We start from the raw sequence: 21,865 nt of genomic DNA on the forward strand, positions 1-21,865 counted from the left end.
TAATTACTATACAATAATAGCTAATTTTCAAGTCAGACACTGACCAAATGAGGTTACACTGACGAAAGGTGGCAAAATATATACAGACAGCGTTTCATTAAATGCTTTCGGATATTTTGCTGTGAATAAATATATATATAAATGTGTAAACATAAATAAGCTGGTGATGCTGCATGCTTGAAAAATATTCAAACTTGTTTGAAACTTCTCAAAATAAGTACGCTTTTTATCTGTCATAAAAGAGATGCACGTTAAGAATTATTATTTTTAGATGTGGTTTTTTTTCATGACAATTAATAACATTCGGGTGTGTTCTGAAGTTATTTATATTTTTTATATTTTCTTATGTTACAGGGCTGCAAGAGAAAGTAACTGCACCAAAACACTCAGATGTGATATGATATTTTGTTCCAACATCTCTGAACTTATTTTCATTACAAGAATATCCTTTCTTCCACCTATGGTAGTGTGATCTGTTTCATTGGCCTTTTAGAAGTTGATGAATAATAAGAAAGGTATGATACTTTATGGATGAGAAGTTGCAGTGTCATTAAAGCGTTTATTCATAACTTGTGTTATCCAATGACCACAGAGGAAGATTAAGTCTAGCACCAGTAAAACAGTGATTACGAAGGGATATGTGGAAAGCCTTAGACCAGCGCTAGTCGACATGAGACTGAACGTTTACAATGGATAAGTAGATTGTTTTAGACCAGCCCTAGTCGACATGGGACTGAACGTTTATGTGGGGCAAGTATATCATCTTAGATCGTTTATGTGGGGCAAGTATATCATCTTAGATCCTCACTTGTTGACATGAAACTGAACGTTTATGTGGGATAAGTAGATTGTTTTAGACCAGCACCTAGTCGACATGAAACTGGATGCTATATAGATATAAATAAATGGTATCAGCATGACACTAACATGACACAAAGAAAAGTGAACATTTATCTCGGACAAGTAGAAAATCTGTAAACTAACGAAAATATCATCCTTTTATAATCAATAGCACGGCATTCACCACCAACAACTTATACAATTAAACAATATATGAACTTGTGCTCTGGGCTCCAAGGACCTAGAACTCTACTTGATTTAGTATTGATGACTTAATTACTATACAATAATAGCTAATTTTCAAGTCAGACACTGACCAAATGAGGTTACACTGACGAAAGATGGCAAAATATATACAGACAGCGTTTCATTAAATGCTTTCGGATATTTTGCTGTGAATAAATATATATATATATGTAAACATAAATAAGCTGGTGATGCTGCATGCTTGAAAAATATTCAAACTTGTTTGAAACTTCTCAAAATAAGTACGCTTTTAATCTGTCATAAAAGAGATGCACGTTAAGAATTATTATTTTTAGATGTGGTTTTTTTTCATGACAATTAATAACATTCGGGTGTGTTCTGAAGTTATTTATATTTTTTATATTTTCTTATGTTACAGGGCTGCAAGAGAAAGTAACTGCACCAAAACACTCAGATGTGATATGATATTTTGTTCCAACATCTCTGAACTTATTTTCATTACAAGAATATCCTTTCTTCCACCTATGGTAGTGTGATCTGTTTGATTGGCCTTTTAGAAGTTGATGAATAATAAGAAAGGTATGATACTTTATGGATGACAAGAAGTTGCAGTGTCATTAAAGCGTTTATTCATAACTTGTGTTATCCAATGACCACAGAGGAAGGTTAAGTCTAGCACCAGTAAAACAGTGATTACGAAGGGATAGGTGGAAAGCCTTAGACCAGCGCTAGTCGACATGAGACTGAACGTTTACAATGGATAATTAGATTGTTTTAGACCAGCGCTAGTCGACATGGGACTGAACGTTTATGTGGGGCAAGTATATCATCTTAGATCATCACTTGTTGACCTGAAACTGAACGTTTATGTGGGGCAAGTATATCATCTTAGATCCTCACTTGTTTACATGAAACTGAACGTTTATGTGGGATAAGTAGATTGTTTTAGACCAGCACCTGTCGACATGAAACTGGATGCTATATAGATATAAATAAATGGTATCAGCATGACACTAACCTGACACAAAGAAAAGTGAACATTTATCTCGGACAAGTAGAAAATCTGTAGACATGTAAACGCTTGGAGGTCTGAAATATGAAGGTGTGATGTTTGTCTACGTTTGGGTGGTGTAAATAGAAGCGAAAAAGCCCTCTACACATCCGTAAGAAATCTCTGCTAATAGCAGACTCGATTGTAGAAATCACTTCAAATCAGACTATACCACGAGTATTTGTTTGCTTGACGCAGGATTACAACTGTATGACGCGCTCTGTAAACAATCGAATCAGAACCAGAAAATCCAGTGATTAACACCATGAGACATGATGAGAGAGGATGTGTTTATGAATCACTATCAAATAGAAATGATACCGCATGTTCGCTAAAAGGAGAGGGTATCCTGCCAAACCGGTTGCACCCGTCAGAAACATAATGCAAAAACTAGCCAGCTGTTCAAGCGGGAACGTATGGTACAATTCAAAATAGGGAATTGGATTTTTTGTCACTGATGCATAAGCCTACCTTGGTGTTGTTCCAGATGAGATTGAGCCTGTATCCAGGAAGAATGTCCTCCCTAGCATTCACCTCTGCTAGCGCCATTTCCACTGCCACCACCTGCCCTGCCCCTCCTCTCCAGGCCCCTTCTAGGGGGAACAGTCCTAGGAGGTACAAGTCATGAACACCTGTCACCACCCCCAGGGTCGACAGGAACCACACCACACCCAACATGCACAGAGACAGTTGATACGCAGAAGGATGCAAGCGCGCCTTGATGTTTTGAAAACACCGTTGCTGGTGGTTATATACAAATAGCAACTATATATCTTTCAATCTTATGCCAGTGCAAGCACCCTGAACCTCAGATGAGTTCCAACTCCTTCTGATTGTTCTTCAACACAATCTGGCCAGTTCATTCAGTATTGATTGTGCCAGTCACCAGTGCCAGTGTGCTTCCACCAATAGCCTTTGATTGGGCTCTGTCTTCTGAACAGGTGGGAACGTATAGCCTGTCCATGAGCTGAATGTGAAGAATATTTGTCATGTTAGAAAAACGGACGTTATTACATGGAATATCGACCACATAATAATATTGTGGTTCTTATGTCGAGTAATGACTCATTCTCCAGTAGCTGTCTCTTGACATCCATGCTGAGCTGCTGCGAATGTCGCCGTTACCGGTGGGAGCGAAATGTGGCAGTAATAATATATGTTCACTGTGGTTAACTGTCACTTGTCTGACAAGGGTGTCATCTCGGATCATTTCGTAGTTTGATCGAACAGGTCGTTTGCTGTGGTTGTCTTCTTTGTGAAAACGTTCGAAAAAAGAAGAGCGATCTGACAACACATTGCATGTTCATTACGAGAGCATACCGCATGTTCTACAGGATCGTTAAAAGTAGGTAGAAACTGGGATTTAATAGACTATTGGCCACTCTTGTTTCGGGTAGATGGGAACGTATGGTACAAATGCTTCCGACAATATTTTGGTCTTTTGTGGAAATGCCATCCATGTTTCTGCATAATACCGTGTTAAAATCTTACGTCAGACATGTTTGTAAATGCAGAGGTTGATTTAAACATGCAACGTCAATTAGCTGGACGGCTTGTTGTTTAACGCCACACTCAGCAATATTCCAGCCATATAGCGGCGGTCTGTAAACAATTGAGTCTGGACTAGACATTCCAGTGATCAACATCATGAGCATCGATCTACTCAATGGGGATACGATGACATTTGTCAACCAAGTCAGCACGCCTGACCACCCGATCCCGTTAGTCGCCTTTTACGTCAAGCATGGGTTGCTGAAGACCAATTCTAACCCGGATCATTCTATTTAAAGGGCAAAAGAGCTGTGAAAATAAAGGTAATATATATAACATACACTTGGGTCAAGTTGACGTCAACGCTACACCAGACTAAAAAATCTTAAGCTAATCAAATACCCATTAATCATCGATGTGATATTTAGAAGAAAAACATCATGTCAAACCTCAGATCATTGTTAGTAGTATTCAAAGATTTTCTTTTCTTCACCGATGGAATTACATAAACATCCAGTACATTCTATTGATCCTTTGTTATCATAGAAAGATTGACTTAATTCTATATCCAGCATGTCTTTAATATCCTAGCATTTCAGGATCATCAGTGAATGTCACTGCTCTCATGAACCCCAACACTGTTCAGTTTTATTGATTAAGAACCAGTTCTTTTGTATTGATGTGCGGTGCCATGGTTTATTGACGCCAAGGTCTGGAACAATGACAAATTACACAAAACACAGGTAATACTAATTTAGCATGGCAAGTGTACTGAGTTTTTCATCGACCGAATTTATAACGAGTTTAGTGGGTCACTCACAAATTGGTAAACCAGTTAGTCTGGTCATTTCAACTGTTTGTGTTGGGACGACCTCAAGTAAGATGTTTCGCTCAGACGCTTGAGGATGGTCAATAAGCTGGAACTACGCTCACATCATGCATGTATGGAATGTTGAGTGAGTGAGTATGATTTTACGCCGCTTTCAGCAATATTCCAGTAATATTACGGTGGGGACACCAGCAATGGGCTTCACATATTGTACCCATTGTCCCCGAGTCTTCAACGTGACGAGCGAATGCATTAAGCACTGGGCTACCCCATCGCCCCGTATGGAGTGTTGAATGAATTTTCCTATGACGCCCAAGTTGTCTTTCATTCCAACTCAAGAGCTGGCATAATGTTGAGTGAGTGAGTGAGTTAAGCTGTACGCCGAACTCAGCAATATTCCAGCTGTATGGCGGCGGTATGTAAATAATCGAGTCTGGACCAGACAATCCAGTGATCAACAGCATGAGCATCGATCTACACAATTGGGAACCGATGACATGTGTCAACCAAGTCAGTGAGCCTGACCACCCAATCCCGTTAGTTGCCTCTTACGACAAGCATGGGTTACTGAAGATCAATATTCTAACCCGGATCCGGTTCATTATGTTGAGAGCGGCGTTAATCGACAAATCCTAAGTTGATATGAAGAATTTCTTTTAAAGTATATATATACTGAAAGGCTTGATACGGAGATGTCATATTTCATATAGAAAGAAAGCGAGAGGTTGCATTTCAGGAGTTTGACACTGAGAGAATGTGTTTCCGTAGTTTCATACATTGTATTTGTTCAAGCTGATATAGAGGTTCTATGATAAGTACATGTAGTGTCATACAGAGTAGTTTGTTGTAGAGAATGTATATTTCACGTATTTGGAGAGCTTTTTAATTCAGTTTGTTTGATACAGAGTTTCTATTTCATGTAGCTTTATACAGCATTTTCTATGTATGTTTTATATCTAAATAAAGCAACATAATTTCCCGTAATCATGAAAAGTATGTATGGTTCGAATCCGACTACATAATAAACATGTGTTCGTGAATCAGCAAGATCAAATAGTGATGTAGGTGATCGTGAACAGGTGAGCACATCCTGCCGGACCCGTAACATGAGTCACAAACACACGCAAAGGCTTGTCATGTGTTCACCTGAAATACCACGGGAACATGGTACAAGTCAGAATATGGAACTGCGTTCCATTCCCTAATTTTAAAATGTGTCTTTCTTCTGCCACAAATCACGGATGGAAAACAGCCTAAGGCACCACATATACAGAACATTTCCTCGTTGTTAATATTAAAGTGTAAGTGTTATTTTTTCCTCTTTTTGTGTGCCCATTTCTGGTGTCCCCCGCCGTGATATTACTGGAATATTGCTAAGAGCGGCGTTCACTCTTTTTGTGTGTAGTGTGTGTGTGTGCGTGTGCTTGCGTGCGCAAGCGCACTTTGGGAGGACAGCCATTAGGATGTTTGTTTGAGTGAATATTGTTTTAAACTGTATCCGTTTCATTATATAACGACTTGTGTCATCAATGCACTATACCAATTCCATTTTCACATCCTTTTATAAAAACCCAAATCAATAAATATTAACTAATCAAGGCCAGATACCGCCATTTAGTTAGTATCATCAATTACCCGATATATAAGTCTGAACCGAAGAACCTTTCACAATAATACGTATTTCGTTTGCAAATCCCGCAGGGTAAATTGAGGATTATCAATAAAGAGACACTCAGCATTTAGTTATGATGGCACCGTGAAAGAAGCAAAGTAGTGTCACTATCATTTTCAAGAGGATCAACCAGAATTAGTTTGACATGATCACCATTCAGGAAAAGCCATGCGGTACATTTGGAAAGGTTCGCTTGAGAGGATTACATTTGAACATTAATTTCAGAATCTTACTATTCCAAAGCTCTGAAATACTGAATAAGTCTACGTGCTTCTTAAAGGGAAAGACTCCATGTCATAGGGAAGAACCATGTTTCTTTTCACGGAGGTTTAATTTTCGATGCTTTGTATTGGTGTGTGTGTGTGTGTGTGTGTGTGTGTGTGTGTGTGTGTGTGTGTGTGTGTGTGAGTGTGAGAGAGAGAGAGAGAGAGAGAGAGAGAGAGAGGTGGTGTGGTGGATGGTGTGTGTGTGACGTGTGTGTTTGGTTGGTGTGTATGTGGGTGGTCTGTGTGTGACGTGTATGTGTGACGTGTGTGACGTGTGTATGTGGTGTTTGTGTGTGTGTGCGCGCGCGCAATGTTTGTTTGGCACAGAATATTGTTTCAGTTGGCTTTCAAGTTTAGGCATTGACTGAATGATGACTTTTATCAAGTAACGTCTTGCGTTCTCGATACAATCATCCAATCCAATTCACTTGGTATCAGGATTCGACAAATATGCAAATTACATCCAATAGCAGAAACTACTTTCGACAGGGTTTTTCCGCGGGTATTTCTTAAGGCCAACATGGCTGCACATTATTTGGTACTATATGATTAACCGGGCAGTTTACTCAAACATTGTATCCATACGCGTTTTCATACCTGCTCCACTGAGTAAAGTTATCTTTCAAACGTACGTTATTTTGACAATGGCATTATGTGATAAAGTAATATATTAAGAACCCATGTTTGTCGTAAGACGCGACTAACGTGCTCAGACTCACTGATTTGGTTGATGCATGTCATCGTATCACGCTGTTGATCACTGAATTTGTCAGACAGCCGCCAGCAATATAGATTATTTGCAGACAGCAATATATCTGGAATATTGCTGAGTGCGGCGTTAAACAACCAACCAACCACCGCGTGATTCAGTATTGTCAACGTTCGTACAGGCTCGCATTAGACCATTTTTAACCTAATATATTCCCTCCATGAATACAGAGGCCGTTTCCAGTATACATCCAGGACTGCATCACGAGCATGTGTTTATGAATCCCGATCAACCTATTCTCCTCGAGAAAACGTGAGCGTATCCAACCTGACCTTTGCCATTCGTCACAAACACATGCAAAGGCTAGTCATATGTTCACCTGAAAACACACAGGACCATTCAGCCAATAAATGCGTGTATCAGACAACCAGAGTCATGCAGTAATAGTGAGTTTGGTTTACGCCGCTTTTAGCAATATTCCAGCAATATCACGGCGGGGGTGGGGACATCAGAAATGGGCTTCACACATCGAACCCGGGTCTTCAGCGTCTTCAGTGTGCCGATCGGACGCTTTCACCATTAGCCTACCCCACCGGACCGTTACCTACAAGAACAGACAATAGCATTGAACAAATTTGTCTTTGTGATGGAATATTCCATACAATGAAGGTGACCTGAAATGGGGTTTAACATCGCAGTTTAAGAATATTTAGCTCATATGACGACGCGCATGCGTGTGTATGTGTGGCTGCTTGTACTAGCCCATACTCACGCCGGTTTTAGTGCTAGCTCACTGAGATACCATGCCGCAGTTAAGAATGAATACCCCACTCAGACACATTATACTGACTCCGAACCGACCAGTCCTTGTTGTACCCATTAATGCCGAGCGCCAGGCAGGGACCAACAAGTACCATATTTTAACGTGTTTTGGTATAACGCGGCCGGGGATCTAACCCGCGGCCTTCCGCTCTCCGGGCGGACGCTCTAACCACTACACCACTGAGGCGGTCGCCATACAATGTATGTAGCTAGTGAGATTCTAGGTGTACTCACTCGAATGACAAAAGCAAGCTAAATGAAGAGGTTGGTTTATGGATTTAAACTAATACAAATAACGAATACCTTTCGTTCAGACCTCGAGGTACGACAGGTAATAAAGGTATGACTGCTCATTACAACGAGGCCCGCTTGTTCAGAACCCACACATTGTAACGTAAGCTAAACTCGTAACCAACCATTAAATATTGAATCGCACGTAACAAACCGTTACCTCACTATTAGAAAATCAATAGATAACAATTTGGTTAGCTAACCATCAGTTACAGTTTAATATATTGGTTAAAGCATCGATTAAGTTATATGTTATCCTATAGTTCCAAGCGTAGGAGCTTGGTGTGGTTCTCAATAATGGCCGAGACATCCCGAGGAAACTAAAAGAAAAATGGCAAACAAAGAAAAGGATTTTTTTCTGAGGGTAAAAATACAATCGAGTCATTGGAGGGTTGCATTTCACACGTACTTCGTGAAGAACACAGATATAAGTTAATGACAGAAAGTTTGGTATTTGGAAAGCCATAACCTGGGCATTTAATACGTAGAGCATTGCACTGAAATTTGGTTGTGGGTTGGTGAAACTTATCAAGGAAGGCCAAGAGTGAGTGAGTGAGTTTAGTTTTACGCCACCCTCAGCAATATTCCAGCTATATGGCGGCGGTCTGTAAATAATCGAGTCTGGACCAGACTATCCAGTGATCAACAGCATGATCATCTATTTCCGCAGTTGGGATATGATGACATGTGTCAGCCAAGTCAGCGGGCCTGACCGTTAGTCGCCCGATACCGTTAGTCGCTTTTTACGACAAGCATGGGTTACTGAAGATCAATTCTATCCCGGACCATCACGGGTCAGGAAGACCAAGAAAAGCTTCACTGACTATATAGGCCGCCAAACAGGAAGACCAGAAGTGGATCTCAGAGACCCGAACCGAGGTTGGTTACTCCTTGTATTGTATGCGATAACTTCCGGTTTGAATGCATTTAGAGTGAGTGAGTGAGTTTCGTTTAACGCCGCTTTTAGCAATATTCCAGCAATATCACGACGGGGGACACAAGAAATGGGCTTCACACATTGTGCCATGTGGGGAATCGAACCCGGGCCTTCAGCGTAACGAGCGAACGCTTTAACCACTCGGCTATCCCACCGCCCCGAATTTAGATCAGTGAAATTGACTACGCCTAACAAAAAGACAGCCAAAGCACCATTATCAAAAGGGAAAAGATGTTTTCGATCTGACGTCGGGTCTTATATTGATAAGAGTCGAAAAAACTGGGGAAAAATACACTGAGTGCATGTCGCATTTAAACCCCTCGGTGGCAGGAGGATATCGTGCATCACAATTCCATCTGTTGTAAGGAACATCTATCGTCACATTGTATGGTGTCAATAAAATACTAAACATGCGGGATGGTAATGATTTGTAGCAGTGCACCTCCATTGTGTCTTCATTCGATTTCAGCGTGAGAAACATATGAAACTCTCATCTGGACACATAATCGATCTTCACTGATGCTACGGAAAACTTATCAAGCTGCGGAAAAACATATTTGTCAAACATGCATACTGGGAATGATGACATTTTTATAGAAGCATCACGTATGATTACATTTTTGTATAGGAACATCACGTATAGTTTTCTTGAGGCATCAAGTACGATCCTTTTTATAGAAGCATCGCGTATGATTACATTTTTGTATAGGAACATCACGTATAGTTTTCTTAAGGCATCAAGTACGATCTTTTTTATATAAGCATCACGTATGGTTACTTTTTTGTATACGAACATCACGTATAGTTTCCTTGAGACATCAAGTACGATCCTTTTTACAGAAGCATCACGGAGGATTACATTTTTATAGGAGCATCACGTATAGGAACATTTTTCTTGAGGCATCAATTACGATCGGAGGATTACTTTTATAGAAGCATCAAGTAGGATTACATTTTTATAGAAGCATCAAGTAGGATTACATTTTTATAGAAGCATCAAGTAGGATTACATTTTTATAGAAGCATCAAATAGGATTACATTTTTATAGAAGCATCGCGGAGAAATACATTTTTTTAGAAGCATCAGGTAAGATAGCCTTTTTATAGAAGCATCGCTGAGTATTACATTTTTATAGAAACATCAAGTAGGAAGCAACGCAGAGGATTACATTTTTATAGATGCATCAAGTAGGATAAGATTTTTATAGAATCATCAGGTAAGATTACATTTTTATAGAAGCGTCAGGTAGGATTACATTTTTATAGACGCATCAAGCAGGATTAAATTTTTTATAGAAGCATCAAGGAGGATTACACTTTTATAGAAGCATCAAGTGGGATTACAATTTTATCGAAGCATCGCGGTAGATTACATTTTTATAGAAGCATCAAGTAGGCAGCATCGCGGAGAATTACACTTTTATAGAAGCATCAGGTAGGATTACATTTTTATAGAAGCATCGCTGAGGATTACATTTTTATAGAAGCATTAAGTAGGAAGCATCCCAGAGGATTACATTTTTAAAAAAGCATCACGTATGATTACATTTTATAGAAGCATCAGGTAGGATTACATTTTATAGAAGCATCAAGTAGGATTACATTTTACATTTTTCATAGACGCATACATTTTAAGTAGGAATTACATTTTTTCAATAGGAAGCATCAATTACACATTTTATAGAAGCATTACACATCACTGAGGATTACATTTTTAGAAGCATCGCGGAGAATTACATTTTTATAGCATCAAGTAGGATTACACTTTTATAGAAGCATCAAGCATCAAGTCAAGTAGGCATCGCAAGAGGATTACAATTACATTTTATAGAGACGCATCACGTAGGATTACATTTTATACGTAAGATTACATGATTTATATAAAGAAGCATCACGTATTAAGCATCACATATGTTTCTGCTGTTTCCTTCATTGATCTTATTCAACAAACAAAATGATAGAAGTTGGAGACAAACTATTTCCTGTGAAGTAAATTAACCTATTTCTGGTCAATAGTGCTCCAGTACTACCAACAGGAAGCAGCTTATCACTAATAACGTATTTGTATAAACACAAGAGTAGTGAAAAAGCTTTAGGCAGGTAAATGCATCCGTCTTAATCCACCAATGTTCATTTTCCAGAATTTGATTACTTGGTACATTAGTGGATGAAAAACAGTGATTCACCTGTCCCTCCAGTGTATAAATAATAACCGGCCCCTTAAATCCACCTTTGGGCCCCAGAGTTCGCGAGTGGATTAGTGAATATGTATCAGTGGGCTTTGTTAACATGGGTTCACTTATCTCATGGCGTGTCAGCTTGACTCAAACGCAAACTCTTTATTCTCTACAAACCGCCAACGGCGGTACATGAGATAAACGTATATACATTTACATAGTATACAAGACAGCAGCTTACACGATAGCAAGATATAAGATAACAACAATATTTCATTTTTTAAATGCATTAAATATATGATTCAGTAATAAGAAAGGCCTTTAAGGTCGCTCATGCTGGTAGTAGACAAGAGTTTCTTAAAGATGGACAAATTTGGAAATTCTAGGTATTTAGTGTTCAGAGACTGACGTCGCAGTTGGAGAAAAGCTTCACATGTGGGGCAAACTTTAACAGCTGCAGGTCTTTGATGATTACCATATTGGTTAAACCGTATGGTGATAAACCAAAGAACAGGGATTCGAACGCACCTGTAGCATGGGCGTTAGACAACTGGGGCCACCCTTGCCCGCTGGTCATGACAGGGCGGGATGACCACTGGTCAGGTGAGGGTTCAGGTTTCTATGTTTGGTCAGCCGTGGAGATAAAGAATCTAAAGAATGTATAATCTGGCAGAAATCTTTTCGTGACGGTGTTTGGTCATTGTACTCAAAAACTACAAGTACGATCGTATTCTAATTTGGCATGATCCATTATAATTGTTCTACTATTGTGACTTTTTATTTTCATGAATTATGATTTAATAATAAAAAAGTTGTTTAACAAACTATCATTAAAATATTGACACATTTCACTACTTGTTACGAGGGAGGAGTGCAGAGAGAGGAAATATGGTGCAGAGAGAGGGTGCTATTGATTCATTTACCTGTGCTGAGCCTTTCTCTTACACCTGGCTGTTCTCTCTACACTCCTCCCTCGTAACAAATAGTGAACTGTGTTTTCTGCCAGACGATACCTCTCAAGGCAAACCAAAGCTCGATGCCCTGTTAGAGAATTCCCGGCACATTCTCATAGGTTGGGGGTTGTCTTGCATTATAAGCATTCATGAGTGCATGTTCGGTTTGTTTCAGCTGACCGACATATAGCTGGAATATTGCTGAGTGCGGTGTCAAACACCACACACAATCCGCAGAAATGGTCTATATTTATATTTACGATCTTTACTCTTCCACAACCACAACATCAATTACAGTTATCAGGTACAGGACAACCTACATGAATGTACAATTACAGTAATACAGTAGATGACAGCCTACATGTATGTACAATTACAGTAATACAGTAGATGACAGCCTACATGTATGTACAATTACAGTAATACAGTAGATGACAGCCTACATGTATGTACAATTACAGTAATCCAGTAGATGACAGCCTACATGTATGTACAATTACAGTAATCCAGTAGATGACAGCCTACATGTATGTACAATTACAGTAATCCAGTAGATGACAGCCTACATGTATGTACAATAACAGTGAATCAGTAGATGACAGCCTACATGTTTGTACAATTACAGTAATACAGTAGATGACAGCCTACATGTATGTACAATTACAGTAATCCAGTAGATGACAGCCTACATGTATGTACAATTACAGTAATACAGTAGATGACAGCCTACATGTATACAATTACAGTAATACAGTAGATGACAGCCTACATGTATGTACAATTACAGTAATACAGTAGATGACAGCCTACATGTATGTACAATTACAGTAAGATGACAGCCTACAGTAGATGACAGTAATACAGACCTACATGTTTGTACAATTACAGTAATACAGTAGATGACAGCCTACATGTATGTACAATTACAGTAATACAGTAGATGACAGCCTACATGTATGTACAATTACAGTAATACAGTAGATGACAGCCTACATGTATGTACAATTACAGTAATACAGTAGATGACAGCCTACATGTATGTACAATTACAGTAATACAGTAGATGACAGCCTACATGTATGTACAATTACAGTAATACAGTAGATGACAGCCTACATGTATGTACAATTACAGTAATCCAGTAGATGACAGCCTACATGTATGTACAATTACAGTAGTAGATGACAGCCTACATGTATGTACAATTACAGTAATACAGTAGATGACAGCCTACATGTACAATTACAGCCTACATGTATGTACAATTACAGTGAATCAGTAGATGACAGCCTACATGTATGTACAATTACAGTAATACAGTAGATGACAGCCTACATGTATGTACAATTACAGTAATCCAGTAGATGACAGCCTACATGTATGTACAATTACAGTAATACAGTAGATGACAGCCTACATGTATGTACAATTACAGTAATCCAGTAGATGACAGCCTACATGTATGTACAATTACAGTAATACAGTAGATGACAGCCTACATGTATGTACAATTACAGTAATACAGTAGATGACAGCCTACATGTATGTACAATTACAGTAATCCAGTAGATGACAGCCTACATGTATGTACAATTACAGTAATCCAGTAGATGACAGCCTACATGTATGTACAATTACAGTAATCCAGTAGATGACAGCCTACATGTATGTACAATTACAGTAATCCAGTAGATGACAGCCTACATGTATGTACAATTACAGTAATACAGTAGATGACAGCCTACATGTATGTACAATTACAGTAATACAGTAGATGACAGCCTACATGTATGTACAATTACAGTAATCCAGTAGATGACAGCCTACATGTATGTACAATTACAGTAATACAGTAGATGACAGCCTACATGTATGTATTACAGTACAGTAGATGACATTACATGTACAATTACCAGTAGATGACAGCCTACATGTATGTACAATTACAGTAATCCAGTAGATGACAGCCTACATGTATGTACAATTACAGTAAATCAGTAGATGACAGCCTACATGTATGTACAATTACAGTAATCCAGTAGATGACAGCCTACATGTATGTACAATTACAGTAATACAGTAGATGACAGCCTACATGTATGTACAATTACAGTAATACAGTAGATGACAGCCTACATGTATGTACAATTACAGTAATCCAGTAGATGACAGCCTACATGTATGTACAATTACAGTAATACAGTAGATGACAGCCTACATGTATGTACAATTACAGTAATCCAGTAGATGACAGCCTACATGTATGTACAATTACAGTAATCCAGTAGAGGACAGCCTACATGTATGTACAATTACAGTAATCCAGTAGAGGACAGCCTACATGTATGTACAATTACAGTAATACAGTAGATGACAGCCTACATGTATGTACAATTACAGTAATCCAGTAGATGACAGCCTACATGTATGTACAATAACAGTAAATCAGTAGATGACAGCCTACATGTATGTACAATTACAGTAATACAGTAGATGACAGCCTACATGTATGTACAATTACAGTAATCCAGTAGATGACAGCCTACATGTATGTACAATTACAGTAATCCAGTAGATGACAGCCTACATGTATGTACAATTACAGTAATCCAGTAGATGACAGCCTACATGTATGTACAATTACAGTAATCCAGTAGATGACAGCCTACATGTATGTACAATTACAGTAATCCAGTAGATGACAGCCTACATGTATGTACAATTACAGTAATACAGTAGATGACAGCCTACATGTATGTACAATTACAGTAATCCAGTAGATGACAGCCTACATGTATGTACAATTACAGTAATACAGTAGATGACAGCCTACATGTATGTACAATTACAGTAATCCAGTAGATGACAGCCTACATGTATGTACAATTACAGTAATCCAGTAGATGACAGCCTACATGTATGTACAATTACAGTAATGACAGTAGATGACAGCCTACATGTATGTACAATTACAGTAATACAGTAGATGACAGCCTACATGTATGTACAATTACAGTAATACAGTAGAGATGACAGCCTACATGTATGTACAATTACAGTAATACAGTAGATGACAGCCTACATGTATGTACAATTACAGTAATCCAGTAGATGACAGCCTACATGTATGTACAATTACAGTAATCCAGTAGATGACAGCCTACATGTATGTACAATTACAGTAATCCAGTAGATGACAGCCTACATGTATGTACAATTACAGTAATCCAGTAGATGACAGCCTACATGTATGTACAATTACAGTAATCCAGTAGATGACAGCCTACATGTATGTACAATTACAGTAATCCAGTAGATGACAGCCTACATGTATGTACAATTACATCCAGTAGAGGACAGCCTACATGTATGTACACAATTACAATTACAGTAATCCAGTAGATGACAGCCTACATGTATGTACAATTACAGTAATCCAGTAGATGACAGCCTACATGTATGTACAATTACAGTAATCCAGTAGATGACAGCCTACATGTATGTATGTACAATTACAGTAATCCAGTAGATGACAGCCTACATGTATGTACAATTACAGTAATACAGTAGATGACAGCCTACATGTATGTACAATTACAGTACTCCAGTAGATGACAGCCTACATGTATGTACAATAACAGTAATCCAGTAGATGACAGCCTACATGTATGTATGTACAATTACAGTACTCCAGTAGATGACAGCCTACATGTATGTACAATTACAGTAATCCAGTAGATGACAGCCTACATGTATGTACAATTACAGTAATACAGTAGATGACAGCCTACATGTATGTACAATTACAGTAATCCAGTAGATGACAGCCTACATGTATGTACAATAACAGTAATCCAGTAGATGACAGTATGTACATGTATGTACAATGTACAATAACTACAGTAATCCAGTAGATGACAGCCTACATGTATGTACAATTACAGTAATACAGTAGATGACAGCCTACATGTATGTACAATTACAGTAATACAGTAGATGACAGCCTACATGTATGTACAATTACAGTAATCCAGTAGATGACAGCCTACATGTATGTACAATTACAGTAATCCAGTAGATGACAGCCTACATGTATGTACAATTACAGTAATCCAGTAGATGACAGCCTACATGTATGTACAATTACAGTAATCCAGTAGATGACAGCCTACATGTATGTACAATTACAGTAATCCAGTAGAGGACAGCCTACATGTATGTACAATTACAGTAATCCAGTAGATGACAGCCTACATGTATGTACAATTACAGTAATCCAGTAGATGACAGCCTACATGTATGTACAATTACAGTAATCCAGTAGATGACAGCCTACTACATTACAGTAATCCAGTAGATGACTACATGTATGTACAATTACAGTAATACAGTAGATGACAGCCTACATGTATGTACAATTACAGTAATCCAGTAGATGACAGCCTACATGTATGTACAATTACAGTAATACAGTAGATGACAGCCTACATGTATGTACAATTACAGTAATCCAGTAGATGACAGCCTACATGTATGTACAATTACAGTAATCCAGTAGATGACAGCCTACATGTATGTACAATTACAGTAATCCAGTAGATGACAGCCTACATGTATGTACAATTACAGTAATCCAGTAGAGGACAGCCTACATGTATGTACAATTACAGTGATCAGTAATCCAGTAGATGACAGCCTACATGTATGTACAATTACAGTAATCCAGTAGATGACAGCCTACATGTATGTACAATTACAGTTATCCAGTAGAGGACAGCCTACATGTATGTACAATTACAGTAATCCAGTAGATGACAGCCTACATGTATGTACAATTACAGTAATCCAGTAGAGGACAGCCTACATGTATGTACAATTACAGTAATCCAGTAGATGACAGCCTACATGTATGTACTACAATTACAGTGATCCAGTAGATGACAGCCTACATGTATATACAATTACAGGCGTTGTTCTCTTTTTGCCTGCAGGCATGGTTTAGGATTAAAATCAGTGGACCGAAGTAATCCTTAGAACAATGGGGATTAAGACTATAGATTGTATTAGAAATGAAAGTTTGCCAGCAAATAAGGAGAAGCGGTAAAGTTTATTATGTTATGTTTATTGCATATAATTGCAGCACTCCGCACAAACTGCTCCACGTCGGGGTCGTTGTGGAAGGTTGTCTGAAGTCCATAACGTTGAGCACCATTCCAGACAGCTTGTCTGAAATGGACCATACAGCCTTTCATTTGGCACTGAAAGGATGTCCGTTCACCATTGTGACCAGCTACCTCCATGTATATTGCTGCTGGCTGGACTCGGATATTGAGCAATTGGGCTTCCTCTGTGATGACCTGGAACAATCTGATGTTTGTTGCCTGTTTCTTGTAAGGGAGAAAGGCATACACCAGTGGAAACATTTTGCCATGGAGAAAAGCATGTATCGTATAAATATGATAGAACAGATCTGGACACATGCTGAATGTACCATCACAAAAGTATGTTTCAGCTGCAGCAAGGGGACGAAGGTTATCGGCAGTAGAGAAAATAATCAAATTGTTGTTGTCTTCAGAGTGAAGAAGGAAGCTGTCTCCGGTTGTTGTCTGCTTATAGTTGTCAGGAAGGTTGAAAAAATACATCTTTTTACCTACATATGTCGGAGTTGGAAGGCGGACCGGGACTATCGGATTAACGAGACTAAATTACGTTTATTCAATTTGTTACCAACAAAAGCATGGGATAAAGCCGATTGTCGGATAAACGGAAGTCGGCACTGGTCTGTGGTCTACTTTCACGAGAATAAGTCCATCTTGAGCTTGGCATCGTCTGCTACATGATTGTTGATGTTCCTGTATGTTCTAACAAGGCTGTTGGCAGTTTTTATGGTTGCAGGACAACCTGTCGTACAACATCTGCAGAGGACAGTTTGATTTCTTCTTGATTTCACTCTAAACATCAACATTAAATTTGTTCCCAGAGATTAGCATTCAATGGTTATTAAAACCATTGAGTACTAATCTCTATAGTTATAAAACCATTGAGTACTAATCTCTATAGTTATAAAACCATTGAGTACTAATCTCTATAGTTATAAAACCATTGAGTACTAATCTCTATAGTTATAAAACCATTGAGTACTAATCTCTATAGTTATAAAACCATTAGTTATAAAACCATTGAGTACTAATCTCTATAGTTATAAAACCATTGAGTACTAATCTCTATAGTTATAAAACCATTGAGTACTAATCTCTATAGTTATAAAACCATTGAGTACTAATCTCTATAGTTATAAAACCATTGAGTACTATTCTCTGGGAACAAATTGAACACGTGCCTCTGCCATTGTAGAATGACTTGTCGTAAACTAAATTGCTGTTTTTATTACCCCAATGCCTCATGTCATATTTGATTACTTTCAATGACTGAGTTCACTATAATGATTATGAACTGTGTTCTGTGTGGTCGGTGAGTGAACTCCACTTACTCGAACAGGCTATAATTGGGGGTTAACTTCTTTGAGAGGCATTTTGGAAGTATAGATGAAGCAAAATCAAGTGCTATGGATAGTCAACTTCTTTATTGCAACGAGTGCGACGTTTCGGTGTAGGTACTAACACCGTTATAAAGCAAGTGATGCTTGATAACGGTGTTAGTACCTACACCGAAACGTGTGCTTGATAATTGTGTTAGTACCTACACCGAAACGTCGCACTCATTGCAATAAAGAAGATGACTATCCATAGAACTTGATTTCCTTTATAATTGGGGTGTTCTCTTTTTGCCTGCAGGTATTACAGTAAGCCAGTAAAGAGTCATGCTTCAACAGGCAAAGCAACCAGGAAGCGAATCGCCCTTGACCCAGAAAGCTGTTTACTGTTTTCCTCCACAAAGAAGAGTTCCACCTGTACGTACACCTGAACATCTGTACCTCCTGGAATGGCGTGGATAACCTTAGACGTTCAGCTTCTCGTACAGACGTTCCTGTACGCCGCAAACATTGTGCTGGGACTAGCCGTCGCCGTACCCCTCGGGATTACAATTGTAGGTATCTGTGCCCTCTTTGTAAACTACGCATATTATATACGCATGCGCTCTGTAACACTTGGCATTACGCCATTGTAGCTGCAATACATTGTATGACATTGAACAACTTAAATGAGAAACGCGTAAATGTCCTTTCGCAATATTTGATCGCAATATTTTGTAATGTTTCATGCAAATGCACCCATCATATTTAGCGTTGTGTCACATACGTAGTCATCTTGGTAAAAGTCAGGTAAAGAAGTTAGGTCGCAGTCCACTAAATGTACAAGTCTACAAATGTATGTACTACAGGTCCTTGAATTGTGTGATAACAAAACATCCAAAACAACTACAAAATGGCGATGGTACAACAATGGAGACACGTGCTGGGGTCAGTTAACCTGCCTACCCCCAATCCCAGTGTCAAGTTACGCGTAACACAAGACATACTACATCCCCACCCAGACCGGTATCCATGTACAGTTCTCAGCTGTGTCACGGTGACCCCTCTTAGGAGCGAGTAGGAGACAAGAGGCAAAGGCGAACAGAAAATACAATATAGTCATGCTTTCGCCGTGGGACTAAGGTTCATTTACTATCATCTGTTTATCTGGTCAGACTCATCAATAACTAAGAAAACAAAGGTTTAATGTGGACAGACTTCATCTGGACTTGAAGTAAAAGTATTTGTGAGAAACATTTTATTGGGAAATCTTATGGTAAAAAATATACACAATCAACAGTCGGAAAGATACAACGGGGGGTGAAACTTGCAGTTATATACACGCCAGTATTTTTGTATCTACTACCAATAGATGCACACTTGCGAGGTAAATACAATTACGCTATCTTACCGCCATAGAAATCGGTAGGATTTCATTACTGACATGTTGTAGTCAACACATTTATTTCATTCTTATTTACTTTATCCGAAAGACAGCCTAGTAAAGACGTTAATCCTCTTTCGCAATTTCTACAAGTGAACCAAACATATCAGGGACATGATCAATCAAGCAATAAGCGATGCTGTTGACTTAAGTCTGAATACAATTGTAGTAGGTGACTTCAATATGAATATATTGAAAGACGGTAGACTTAAATGTGATCAACTGCAACTTTTGTATGGACTTTCTCAAATTATCAACGATCCTACTAGGATAACCCAAACATCTAGCACTTTAATTGATCTCATTTTTGTTTCTAGTAATGGCGATATCCTAGAGTCTGGAGTCTTGGATCCTATATGTAGTGACCACTGTCCAATATTTGTTACCATCAAAGAAAAAGACATGGAAACCACCATTTCCAGTTGGTTTCCGTGTGGTTTCCAAAAGTTTCATTGTGGTTTCCATGAAAACTGAAACTGAATTTTGCACCATTTCCGGTTGGTTTCTAGTGCGATTCATTACCAACTCCTCCAAGCCGGATCCAGCTGGTTTCCGTGTTTTCGTTTATTGTAGGTTTCAACCTGGTTTCCGTTTTTTCGTTTATTGTAGGTTTCAGTGAGAAGTGTTAACTACTAAATCTTTGTGAACTGTAAATAATTCTATATTCTACATGTGGACTTCTACCATACAGACAGGTTATATCAGGTTTACATGCAAATGACTTAGGGAAACATATACTTGAGGTTATCCGTGACGCCGAGATAGTTCAAAATAGCATGTTTCTATTTACAAAGCACAACAAATATGTTCGTCGGGGAAAAGATCAAGACGCGTGTATTCGTGAATACAAATACATGACGCGGGCACATTAGCAGTTGCATCAGCCCTTAATATGAGTACACTAAGTGAGGCGGAGGTTCAACCACCATAACCCTCATTGCGGGTGTGTGCTACATGTCAAATGTGTGTACTGAGTATGACGAAATAGGACAGGAATTTGCTAATGTCTAGAAACATAATAGAGGTACAGGCTGTTTCTATAACAGTTTTTACACTGCCACAGTATGCTATTGTCCGGACGGAAATTAGACTCCGGGCAGTAACGCCATAACATGTGTTTGTCGCTTAGCTTTTTGTTCATCGCATACAGATTGCTGTGAATGGTCGTTGACAGAAACAACGTCGTATTTGCATTCATTTATGCATCCATGCTTCCTGTTAGGCAACATGTATGTCATGTTGCGTCTACCGTAAAGTTTTAAACGTTTTAGTTGGAACATATGTACTTGTCCCGACCTAGGTATTAGGCCACATTCACTGTTAAAGCAATTTTGGGGTCTGGCAAGATCAGTCAGCACATTATGCGTCGAACTGAATATACAATATTTGTGTGAATCCAGCCTACATCAAACTGCGCTGTTTGCTCCTCTCGTCAGAGTGTGAACAATACTGTATCCATAAATATAGATTGTATATCCTCGCTACGCTCACGTGTTACAGTTGGTTGGACATGCATATGTATGCAGGCTAACGGTGGTGTCATCCCATTACGCAGACAGCCAGTTCGCAGACACCTTAAAACAACAACATTTACGGTTCAGTGAACAGATAATCTACTACCTGTTACCTACACATTATAATGGAATAGTCCAAATATAAACACAGGAACAAACTGAAGCTATATTATTTATTTTGAAAGATTAA

The 21,865-nt window shown here is 38.7% G+C and overlaps 2 protein-coding genes across 2 annotated transcripts in view; one reads left to right on the forward strand and one right to left on the reverse strand.

The window, feature by feature from the left end:
- The window catches only part of LOC124284469 (gamma-aminobutyric acid type B receptor subunit 1-like), a 35,453-nt gene extending 31,822 nt beyond the window's left edge, over nucleotides 1–3,631 (reverse strand). Inside the window, exon 1 of the mRNA XM_046720551.1 lies at nucleotides 2,570–3,631. Within this exon, the coding sequence (XP_046576507.1) occupies nucleotides 2,570–2,776 (207 nt within the window). The 5' untranslated portion in view covers nucleotides 2,777–3,631. The remainder of the gene's footprint in view (nucleotides 1–2,569) is intronic.
- Nucleotides 3,632–19,079: 15,448 nt separating this feature from the next.
- Nucleotides 19,080–21,865, forward strand: part of LOC124284430 (transmembrane protein 179-like) — a 75,227-nt gene continuing 72,441 nt past the window's right edge. The window contains exon 1 of the mRNA XM_046720510.1: nucleotides 19,080–19,292. Within this exon, the coding sequence (XP_046576466.1) occupies nucleotides 19,188–19,292 (105 nt within the window). The 5' untranslated portion in view covers nucleotides 19,080–19,187. The remainder of the gene's footprint in view (nucleotides 19,293–21,865) is intronic.

The sequence above is a fragment of the Haliotis rubra genome, unplaced genomic scaffold, assembly GCF_003918875.1.
Source record: "Haliotis rubra isolate DU_JTF1 unplaced genomic scaffold, ASM391887v1 Scf337, whole genome shotgun sequence".
Classification (NCBI taxonomy): domain Eukaryota; kingdom Metazoa; phylum Mollusca; class Gastropoda; order Lepetellida; family Haliotidae; genus Haliotis; species Haliotis rubra.